The sequence below is a fragment of the Pan paniscus genome, chromosome 11 (assembly GCF_029289425.2).
Source record: "Pan paniscus chromosome 11, NHGRI_mPanPan1-v2.0_pri, whole genome shotgun sequence".
Lineage (NCBI taxonomy): Eukaryota > Metazoa > Chordata > Mammalia > Primates > Hominidae > Pan > Pan paniscus.
Window position 1 is genome coordinate 28,857,875 of NC_073260.2, and position 12,182 is coordinate 28,870,056.

A 12,182-nucleotide genomic window follows, 5' to 3' on the forward strand; every position below is an offset into this window, starting at 1 on the left:
AAAACCCCAACTCAATACAAAAAATTAGCTGGGCGTGGTGGCACATGCCTGTAATCCCAGCTACTTGGGAGGCTGAGGCAGGAGAATTGCTTGAACCCAGGAGGCGGAGGTTGCAGTGAGCCAAGATCACACCACTGCACTCCAGCCTGGGTGACAGAGTGAGACTTTGTCTCAAAAAAACAGAACAAAACAACAACAAAAAAAGACTTTATTAGCGTCTTTAGTTAGTATTTTCAGTGAAGGCTGGTCACAATGGGTAATTGCAATTAAGGTTGTGTTGCAGTTGGTATGATATCGGCACGTAGTTTAATTAATGCAGCCCAAGAGCAAACACTGTCCCCATGCCAGATCTGCTGTGACCTCTCTTTTTCTTTCAAGACCATTTTTCAAAACAGTTCTCTTGCAGCCTGACATGGAGTGGGGGTGCAGTCTTGTGTAATGGTGATGGATCTCGGGTGTTAGAACAATATTACACAACCCTGCATTTTTGTCATTCTAATGACTGTTGCTGGACAAGGGAAGCTTACTTTCCTGCCAGATATTTATACAAGCTAATCGGAGGCTTGATACAATACAGATGGTGATAACCTTTTGCCATACAAAGTCCATGTTGAGTTTTTCTTTGGCAGCAGAGGGTTTGTCTCATTCAGTATTCTGGACCAAAAAATTCTGTTTCTTAAATGTCTCACAAAGGCTAGCAGATGATGTAAACTATTTCAGGAACATTGGAAAGAGAATCAAGTGCTGGCCTTCTAATACATTCCACAAACATTACCACAGATCTATTTACTTCTTAAATCTGGGGTATAAAAATGTTCTGATTGAATTAATGTTTTTATTCAAGTACGATGAAGCACAAAGATTGGGGTGAGGGGTAAACTATTTTCAGTAAATCCCCCACCCCTCCTCTATCCTTAAAGTGCATTCCAAACCCAGATCTTGTGTAATTCTTTGCTTGGACTACTAGTCCTGCTATTCTTGCTATTTTAAGCTTAATATATTGTCTTGCCAACAGATGTAAGGGTTCCTGTAAATATTCACCAGTTCTCTGTAAAAAGAGAAGAAAAATAGAATCATGGCTTGAAGTGTTTTGTGTGTAATGAGTAGTACAGCAAGAAATCACTGCTAAATCCTAATGTGGATGTTAAAGAATGTTATTGACAGGAGCTAGATTAATATTAAAAATAGCATTCATTTGTTTCAGAAGGACAATAAAGGCACACATAATTTTATCTTTGGTGCACAAAACTATACAAAACATACACATGTGCATGTACCCAGACACACTAACTACTCACTCAAGACCAACTCATTCAAGTAACTCTGCTCCAGACTATCCTGTAGTTTATCCACTGCACTCATTCATTCATTCATTCATTGAAGAAATAGTTATGAACATGTACTCTGTGCCCGGCACTATTGAGAATATCACACTGAAGAGACAATTTCCTTTTTTTTTTTTTTTTTTCCACTTCTCCTCCTTTCTAGGAAAATTCTCACGTTTTTAATGTCTTGCTTACAGTTAACTGCTGTGACCTTGTAGAAGAAGCAGTAATCAAAATGAGCACAAGCTCAGGGTGGGTGTCCGTGGAGGTGAGAATGTGACTTCAGAGGGGAACAACTCAGACAGAAAGCAAGTTTATTACTTGGTAAAGAGCAAGGATGGTGTAAACACAACTTTCCACCTCTTGGCATACTAGAACTAGGAGTTACCCTTCGAATATGGAAAAGTATAATTTTAAAGACAAATAATGTCTCATTTCATCTCAATCATAACAGATAATTGGACTTTTCCTCAAAGGTGGTTCTAAACAACAACAACAAAAATGTGTGTGTATTTGTGTGTGCATATTTCACTTTGTTCCAATTATTATTTATGTCAATAACTCTTTTCCCCTGGAATGTGTACTAACTGAAAATGTAAATACATACACACACATACACACACACACACACACACATCTATACATACACATAAATGTCTATATTATACTTGATACATTTAAATCCATTTCAATTATTATGTTTATTGATACTCAAATTGACCTTTATTTGGCCAGAAGGAGCCTCTTCAGGCTGGCTCCTGATTCTTTTGGCCATGTTTTTAGGGATCTTGAACAGCATCTTTGTTTTCTGACATGAGAGGATGTTGCAAACTCATTTTGAACATTCCCTGCCATAGACCTGAAATCAACCATTTCTTCACCAATTCCTGGTTCCTTTTAGTGGGTAATAGTATTTGGAGACCACAGTAGGGGGCTTTAGAGATGCCCATTTCTACTGGGGCTGGTCCTTGGTCTGTCCATTTTTGTGTATCTGCCAGTGTATCTTTGGGATAGATTCCTAGAAGTGGGATTACTGGATCAAATGATTAGATAGAAACATTTTAGTGAAGAATTTCATAAGCAGACTCTCAAGCTCTATTGGAAAAGAAAAATTCAAAGTTAACCACAAACATTTTAATAGAGAGAAAAAAAGGTGGTAGACTTTCCTTACCAGATACAAAAAAAAAAATAGTATAAAGCTATAGCAGCCGAGACAGGGTGGTGTAGGCCAAGAATAAGCAAGTAGAGCAATTAACCTGGATGCAGAGATTATACCCAGGGAAAGAACAGTTTAATCAGTAAATAATTTGCAGGAAAATTGCTTATCCTGTTTAATAAAAGTAAAAGTAGTCTCTATGTCACAGCAAAGACAAAAGATATCTATTTGGACTTAAGAAATATTTTAAAAATATAAGCATTAAGGAAAAGTATGTGAGAATATTTAATAGGCTTGCGGTGGGGAAACTTTTTAAAGCAAGATACAGGAAGACACAGGAGATAAGGATGATTCCAAGGTTTTTGCTTGAGCAACTGGAAGAATTGCTGCACGATGGGCCACTCCTTAGTGACAAATATTTATTAAGCGCGTATCATTTGTCAAGCACTGTTCTAGTCTCTGGGTTTTTATGACTTTAAAAAATACACAAAAATACCTGCCTTCAAGGAAGTTACATTTAGGGAGAAGACTAGGCTTCTGTTTGAAGCCATCCTTGGCCTTGAAATACCTGGGCCTGTCTCCCCTGGATATCTTTGAACTGTGTCGCAGAGGGGTTAAAGTGACCTCCTTCTCTTCCAGCCTTGGCCTTCATCTCTAGCCCTTGCCTCTCCTTCTAAATAGGTGGTGATGGCAGGATTCCAAAAAGTTTTCTCTATTTACTTTCCAAGATATCACAAGGTTTCATCAGGAAGAGAAACTGTGTTTGTAAAAGATAAACAAATTCACTATCTGCTGATTAAAATTTTTTAATCTCTATTTCCCCAATACTAAATTTAATTTACATTTTGTGACCCCAGTTCTCCTGATGACAGAAACCTCATGTAGGCACATCTAAGCAAACTCAAAATCAGAAGGCTCTCAAGCACTGCACTTTTGAAAACAAAGTCACGTTGAAAAATATTACCTCTTCCCTTCCTCCCTGTAGTTGACTTGAAGCTCTGGGGCTTGGGCAAAGTTACAGCAAAGGAAGAGATACTCACCTCTCAGCTCTGACATGTCCTGTGCTGCCATCCTCTGAGATGCCCAGTTGTCTCATCAATAGTCATGATGGTCTTGGCTGGCCATCCGCATGTCTATTGGTTAGTTTTATCCCTTTGATGCAGCTATCTCCTGGGGCTTCCAGGATCTCTTCCCATGGATATTGCCCAAGAGAGACACATCTCTTGTTGGCTCACAAGGTCTGTGGTGTCATCTACTGCCATACCTTTATTATTGCAAGACTCCTTCAGGAGTCTTAAAATTGCATTGATTCTTTCTCTGCTACACCTCTCTGGAATACATAAACTTCATCAGGTGCCCTCTCCTTTACCACCCAATGGAGTAGTTTTACTCTACTGCAGGGGGCCCCAGTACCCAGGCCGTGGACTGATGCTGATCCATGGCCTATTAGGAACTGGGCCACACAACAGGAAGTGAGCAGTGGGCAAGTGAGCATTACCACCTGAGCTCTGCCTTCGGTCAGATCAGCGGCAGCATTAGATTCTCATAGGAGCGTGAACACTATTGTGAACTGTATGCGAGGGATCTAAGTTGTGCACTCTGTCCCTGTCTCCCGTCACTCCCAGATGGGACCATCTAGTTGCAGGAAAACAAGTTGAGTGCTCCCACTGATTCTACATTATAGTGAGTTGTATAATTATTTTATTCTATATTATAGTGTAAAAATAATAGAAATAAAGTGCACAATAAATATAATGTGCTTGAATCATCCTGAAACTGTCCTCCAGCCCCATTCCACTCCATGGAAAAATTGTCTTCCAGGAAACTGGTCCCAGGTGCCAAAAAGTTTGGGGACTGGCCGGACGTGGTGGCTCATGCGGCAGGGCGTGGTGGCTCACGCCTGTAATCCCAGCACTTTGGGAGGCTGAGGCAGGTGGATCACGAGGTCAGGAGATCAAGACCATCCTGGCCAACATGGTGAAACCCTGTTTCTACTACAAATACAAAAATTAGCCGGGCGTGGTGGTATGTGCCTGTAGTCCCAGCTACTCGGGAGGCTGAGGCAGGAGAATCGCTTGAACCTGGGAGGCGGAGGTTGCAGTGAGCTGAGATCGCACCACTGCACTCCAGCCTGGGCGACAGAGTGAGACTCTGACTCAAAAAAAAAAAAAAAAAGGTTGGGTACCAGTGCTCTATTGTCCGCTGTCATTATGACCAAGGGCACTTCTTTGGGACGTACCACCATCCCAGATATCCAGATGGAAAGAGGACCTGGGGACCTCTATGCCTAAAGGGAGGCTTGTCAATCATCTCTTCTGTGACAGAGTTAGGGGTGTGGAGAGAGTGTGGAGAGTTCAGGGTCTCACAGCAACATCTCACATTTCTCATTCTCCCCTAACTCTTTCCCTCTTCCTCTCCTCAGAGGTTTTTTCTTCTCTAGAGTGTGGAAAAATTTCACACTTACCAAGCATTCATTCCAAATCTTCCTGTCATTCATCAAGAGGGCAGTTTTTTAAACTTTAGGAGCCAAGAATTTTGAGAGTGTTGATTGGGCTTCTTGGTGTGTGTATTTGGGGAATGTCTCCGGTAACGTCCCGAATGCTACTCCGTCGCATAAGCCACCCTCTGTGCTTGTCTTTGGTGTGGTCCCATCTGTACGATTTTCCTTGATCTCATATGGTTTTTGAGAAAGAGTGTGGTGAAGTGTTTGAATACCTCTTCTCAAACTGCTGGCTTTCCAGATATTTCTGGAGGCATTGTTAGTTTCACTTAATTTTCCTTAAATTCAGGTTTAGCAGCGTTAGCTTTGCCTCACAAACACTAACTAAATTTAGGTAAGAATTATTGAATTGTAATGAATACCCACTGATTATATACTAATAAAGATTGCTTTCTACGGACATGAATCTCATAGTCTGAGAGAATCTGGATCTTATAGTGAGTCTGCACCCTAAAGTGAATTGTATCAAACATTTTAAAAATCACAATATCTCCTTTTCACTTTAACACAACGTAGGATGCAGTTGTCACTCTTCCTGCCTACCTTCTGAAAAACATGTAGTGTTTCTTGAATTCTTGCGGAATAAGCATGAAGTTCTTTTTTAAAAATTAATTTATTTTTTAATAGGAATTTCTTCTAAGAACTTACCAGAAAATATACGCTGGTGCTTCTTTATCTTTTCTACTCATCTGTAGTGAAAAGCAGCAACAGCAAATTGAATTAAATGCCAGATTCACCACTGGAGTTCTTGTGCCTTTATAGTCTGGTGTTACAAAGCATCAATGGCAATATATAAATGTCTTTTTAAAAGGTTTCATTTTTTAAAATTCTATCTGTAGAGAAGGAAGAGCATATATCATTGTAAAACAGAATTCACTTGTCCTAAAATAATAAAGTCCCAGTGTCAGATTTAGTGAATCAGTATTTCTGGATACCACCAAAACTAGCTATTTTTATGCTAGTACCGGGTGGTCCAAAAAGATGAAGTATTGAATCAATTCTACGTTTTTTGGAGGAGCAAGTGGAAAAACAAATATAGGAAGCAGGTCAGCCATTATTGACTCTGGAAAAGACATGTTCTGTTCAATTTCCTTCCCATTAGGATTTTGGTGTATGATCATGCAGTGGTTTGGATAGAGATGATAGATAGATAGATAGATAGATAGATAGATAGATAGATAGATAGATAGATAGATAATTTGTGGAATTTGGATTCAGATTTTGTTCATATTTTGAGAGCCTGAGAATCAATAAAAATAATGTAATAATAAGTGATAATATTGATTAAAAATTCATTCCATAAGTGTTTGTTTTACTTCATTAGCAAGCTCCATCAGCAATGTTGATGATGATGATAGTTTTTAAATGCTTTTGAGGTTTATTGTGGCTCTGTGAGAAGATCATTGTAGGCTCTCATCTGTGCCTATTTCTGTTTTACTCTGACTAGGGCTTCCATCCCTCATGCCTGTGAAATACTAATGATCTTTGCAAGTACTGCCTTACGTAAGAAGAGAAGCACACAGTAGGCAAGACAGTACACACTCATATTAACTTTCCCCATTTCATTACAGCAAATTCTTCTTCATGCTAGAGAAAACTCAACAAAAGTTGTATTTCTCATCACTGATGGATATTCCAATGGGGGAGACCCTAGACCAATTGCAGCGTCACTGCGAGATTCAGGAGTGGAGATCTTCACTTTTGGCATATGGCAAGGGAACATTCGAGAGCTGAATGACATGGCTTCCACCCCAAAGGAGGAGCACTGTTACCTGCTACACAGTTTTGAAGAATTTGAGGCTTTAGCTCGCCGGGCATTGCATGAAGGTAATGGAAACCTAATGGCATCACAAAGGTACTTTTAAATGAGGCTTCCTTCCCTCTCACTGCTTGAAACCCATGGGAGGGTAATATCAAACCCTCACAAGGTCTTTGCTGAATATGATGCCCATGTGTCCTATGGGCATCATGAAATGTGCTAAACTTCACAGAGATGACATTCTGACCTTGCAACAAGAGTTCCTTTTGTTTTTTTTCTTAGCAGCTCTTATGTGTTTTCACTAAAATATCCATATGCTCCCACCTTAGAATCAGTGGAATGAATTTAGGTGTGTTTTGAGGCCACACACAGAGTGGGAAGCCTTGACTTAGATCTCTTTACAGTTATCTGGACAGAGGAAGTAAACATTCAGAGACATGCTCAGTGAAACTTACCAGAATGTTTCCAGAAATACACATGAAGATACAGGAACAATAAATACTTAACACATACTTCTTGCCCTGACCATTTGAAGGTAAATATGCTTATGTAAAAGCTTAAGAGCATTAACCCTAAAAGGGAAGGAAATCAGCAAATGTATCATTATTAGAGCTTTCTGTGCATCACTTATAATTTGATTATAAATTATAATTTAAAAATTAAATCATAATTATACATTATAATAAGTTAGCTATGTAATATAAATTAAACTTCCTATCAGAATATAGGTTTATGTCTTAGTGAGCTAGGAGAAGAAAATACAGACTAGGAAGAGATCACAGGAAATCTAGCCTCAGATTAAAGTGATATGGCAAATTAGGCTTGATCCTTGCAGGTATCCATGTGAAAGATTCAGTTTGAGGGGAAAACCATGGCAACATGAGTTCTAAGAAATTAGTGATGTTCATAATAAGTGGGTTAGCTCTACTGGAGTTTCTTTTTAAAAAAAAAAAAATAAAGATGGTGTCTCGCTATGTTGCTCAGACTGGTCTCAAACTCCTGGGCTCAAGCATTTCTCCCACTTGGGCCTCCCAAAGTGCTAGAATTATAGACGTGAGCCACCATGCATAGAGCAAAAAAGATTTATCTCTCTGAGGGATGATGCTGGCCAAAGATTTTGGAGGCTGGGATTTTAGTGAAGTGAGCAAGGACTTAGGACAGGGCTTAGAAGCAGCAAGAAACTGAGTATGGGAAATAAAGTATGGATTTGCGTTTAAACAGGTTTGGATCTAAGTTCCAGGCCTGCAACTTAATGAAATCTAATTTTTAAGAGCTAAGCCTTAAAAATCCAGAATGTCTGGATTTAAATCCCGATTTTGTTACCTGCTAGCTGAGGTTTTCTGTTTTTTTGTTTGTTTGTTTTGTTTTTACATATCATTTGTCTTTTATATTCCTTAAGTTTCTTGTAAATAGAATAGGAAATGAGAATACTACCTACTTCATAAAATTGTTACAAGGATTAAATGGGTTAATACATATAAAGGGATGAGAAAGTTCCTGATGGCTTGTTATACTCAGCACTCAATAACTGTCTACTATTACTGATATTTATTATTTATTAACAAATTATCATTATTAATTCCCCTAGGCAATTTATTTAACAACTATGAACCTCAGTTTTCTCTCCTTTAAAAATGGAAACTATTATTATATGTATCACAGAGGTTTTCAGGAGGATTAAATAAGATATTTAAAACACCACCAATATAGCATGTAGCACATGGAAGAAGTTCAGTAACTGGCTACCTTTGTTTCTCCTTTTCTCCAAGGAAAGTGATATGTTAAGAGGGAAAACAGGGTGGTTGCAGTTGGAGATACTGGGTGTTGCCAGATGGGATTATGAAATTATGAGTGCTATCAACAAATTTCAGCTCCTGTCATCCCTCTGTCTTCTAGGAGTGGGGACTTCTATCCTGATGGAAGTTGACCCAGAAACTACAGTCAACAAGGAAAGGGTTTTGGTTACCATAATGCAATAGGGTTTTAGAAGACACCACATTTATTACACTAAACTAATATCTAAAATGTGTAATACTTTAGTTGAGTTTCTAGGTTTAGTAAGTAAAACCCTGTTTTTACTGGAAAGACATGATCAGATCAAAGGAAATGAGCCTCATTTCCCCTGCCTCTGTGTTCTCTGCAGCTACTTTCAATTTAGATGGATCCACTTTGGGTTTCACTGCTGTTCATGTTTCTGGCCATTCTCGATAGACATAGGTTACAGAATAATAGCTTTCCCCATTTGTACCTCCTCCACTTATCTCTCTTCCAGACCTGAATGCTGGTACACTAGTCTTGACAGCTATGTTTGTCTTGTCTTTTCTTCTCACCCTTTTTGATACAGGGTCTCATTCTGTCACACAGGTTGTAGTGCAGTGGTGTGATCACACCTCGCTGCAGCCTCCACCTCCCAGGCTCAAGTGATCCTCCCACCTCAGTCTTCCAAGTATCTGGGACAACAGGCGTGTACCACCGTGCCCAGCTAATTTTTTAAAAAATTGTTATTGTTTTTGTAGAGACAGAGTCTCACTGTGTTACCCAGGCTGGACAAGTAGGTTTTCCTTGCTCCCTAACTTGCTTTACTGCCAAATAAACCTGTGGTCCAGTGTCTCAGAGCTGAGTCCTAAGGGCTGTGTTACAGATCTTTTACCCACACCACAGTCTATTGAAAGGAGCTTACCAGGGTACCTGGTTGCACTGGTTTCTTTCCCTTGGGGCTGGAGTCTTCCCTTTGCTTTGCCCCTATCTAGATGCATGGAGATGGATGTTCTATATTTGAGTCTACCACCAATCTCCTTCCAAGGTGTCCAATTGCAGCCCGTGTGTCTTGCTGGAACTCACCCACTTGAATTCCTACTATAAGCCCATCACAGTATCTGGGCTTAGAGCCCCATGGACCTAGTATTGGAATTTAGTCTAAAACTTTCAAACTTCTTGAAAAGAATAAAGGACTTATTGTTTGTGTGATTCTAGGCCATCCATTCTGGGTCAATCATATTCAACCTTACCCACCCTGTCAAGTCACTTTCTAAACAGGTCTGCCTGAGTTATTGCATTCCCAGCATGCCTCACTTCAGAGCATGGCTCAAGTAATAAGAATGGTCTTTATTTACCTACTCAAATACCATAGAAGTGACGGTGTTTATTCCAAAGTTGGTGGCTCACAATTAACATCTCTGTGCAGTGATCAGGATGGTGGCTTTGTTTCTCATTGGAACAAGGATTTGAGGACTCGTTGCTGGGGCCTGACCTCACCCAGAGGCAGTGGAATGCTGCTGCTTTGGAAGCCAGGGGAATGACCTGCAGAACCGACTGCACTGTTTCCTGCAGCATCTGGAGATTCCTCACTACACTACTTAATTTCTGCCTGACCCTGCATGGCCTTGAGAACTTATGATGAGGTCCCAGACTGGAATAACTTAACTGGCTTCAACGAATTCCCAGAGCGCGCTAGTACAAATAACACACATTCGTATTTGGGTGGGAGCAGGAAGCAGTTGGGAATTAGAGGGATATGGAAAGATATTTTCTCCAGCTTGCACTTAAATTTTAATGACCAGAGAATGTAACATTGAACTGTGACTCATTTTTTTTATCGCCCTCTGTCATATGTTATTTGTAGATCTACCTTCTGGGAGTTTTATTCAAGATGATATGGTCCACTGCTCATATCTTTGTGATGAAGGCAAGGACTGCTGTGACCGAATGGCAAGCTGCAAATGTGGGACACACACAGGCCATTTTGAGTGCATCTGTGAAAAGGGGTATTACGGGAAAGGTCTGCAGTATGAATGCACAGGTGAGTCTCCAATCTGTGTATATCAGTTGTCTGTTGCTGTGTAACCAATGATTCTAAAATGCATTGGCTATAAGGAATACATGCTTGTTATTGCTCATTAGTGTGTGGGGTCAGTGGCACAGCTCTTTGGGGCTTCAGCTGTGCTGACTCATTTATTTGCCATCAGCGGTGAGTTGAGTAGGCTGCTGGCTGATCTCCGCTGGATTCTCTTATGTGTTTGGGTGTCTGACAATAGTCTGACCTAAAATGGCTTTGTCTAGGACAACAAGGCTGTCCTTTATGTGGCCTCTCATACTCCATCAGGCTAGCCCAGGCTTGTTCAGGTGGGGACGGCAGGGTTCCAAGAAAAAGAATGGAAGCTTGTAAGGCCCCTTGAAGCCGAGGTTCAGAACTGGGAGGAGAAAGATTTGGGGTCTTTGTAATTAGTCTAATAAAACAGCCAAATCTGTCCTCTAGGCGTGTAAACCAAAATGTGCCTCAATCTGTCTATGAGATTGGAGCCAGTGGAATTCTTGTCCCCAGGCCACGTGTAACTGGTAAGATTTACACATAAAAAAATGCATCGTTCACTTGACGGCTTTTTAAACTCTTCCACTTCAAAATGGAATTGGAATGGCTACTATCAAAAAGACAAAAAATTACAAATGATGGCAAGGATGGAGAGAAAGAGGCACTCTTAAACACTGTTGGTGGGAATGTGAATTAGCATAGCCATTATGGAAAACAGTATGGAGGTTCCTCAAAAAACTAAAAAGAGAACTACCATATGATCCAGCAATCCCACTACTGGGCAGATATTCAAAGGAAAGGAAATCAGTATGTCAAAGAGACATTTGCACATGCATGTTTCTTGTACCACCATTCACAATAGCCAAGATATGGAATCAACCTCAGGGTCTATTCAATGGAAGAACAGATAAAGAAAATGTGGTCTATATACACAATGGAAGACTACTCAGCTATAAAAAAAGAATGAAATCCTATCATTCGTGGCAACATGGGTGAGCCTGGAGTTGTTAAGTGAAATAAGTCAGGCACAGAAAGACAAACACCACATGTTCTCACTCATATGTGGAAATTTTTAAGAGCTGATCTCGTAGAATTAGAAAGGAGAAGAGTGCTTCCTAGAGGCTGGGACGGGTAGAAGGTATGGGGGATGAAGAGAAGTTGGGTAACAGATATAAATTACTACTAGATAGGAGGAATAAGTTTTAATGTTCCGTAACACTGTAGGGTGACTATAGTTAACAAATAATTTATTGTACATCTTCAAATAGCTAGAAGAGAGGATTCGAATGTTCCCAACACAAAGAAATGCTAATTGAGGTGACAGATATGGTAATTGTCATAATATGATCATTACACATTATATACATGTTTTTAAAATATCTTACTGTGCCCCATGCGTGTGAATAGTTGTTATACGTCAATTAAAAAATAATAATGAATGGGATTTATTTCATTGACATTTGTAATTTTTCCGTCTCTAGGTTTTCTTATAAGAAGATCTTTATATTTTTATATCTTATTAGGCAAGAAAGGAAACTTAGGAATCTTGCGCTCTACATTATATTTTAAGAAAATCGAATATTTTGAAGTAGTACATAGTTTTTCTGTGTTGGATAGCATTTGTTGGATTTGTT

General features: G+C 39.6%; 1 protein-coding gene across 1 annotated transcript in view; it reads left to right on the plus strand.

Annotated features, from left to right (window-relative positions):
- SVEP1 (sushi, von Willebrand factor type A, EGF and pentraxin domain containing 1) overlaps positions 1 to 12,182 on the plus strand; it is a 207,484-nt gene that overhangs the window by 25,143 nt on the left and 170,159 nt on the right. The window contains exons 2-3 of the mRNA XM_003810882.7: positions 6,553 to 6,808; positions 10,363 to 10,539. Of these exons, the coding sequence (XP_003810930.3) occupies positions 6,553 to 6,808; positions 10,363 to 10,539 (433 nt within the window). The remainder of the gene's footprint in view (positions 1 to 6,552; positions 6,809 to 10,362; positions 10,540 to 12,182) is intronic.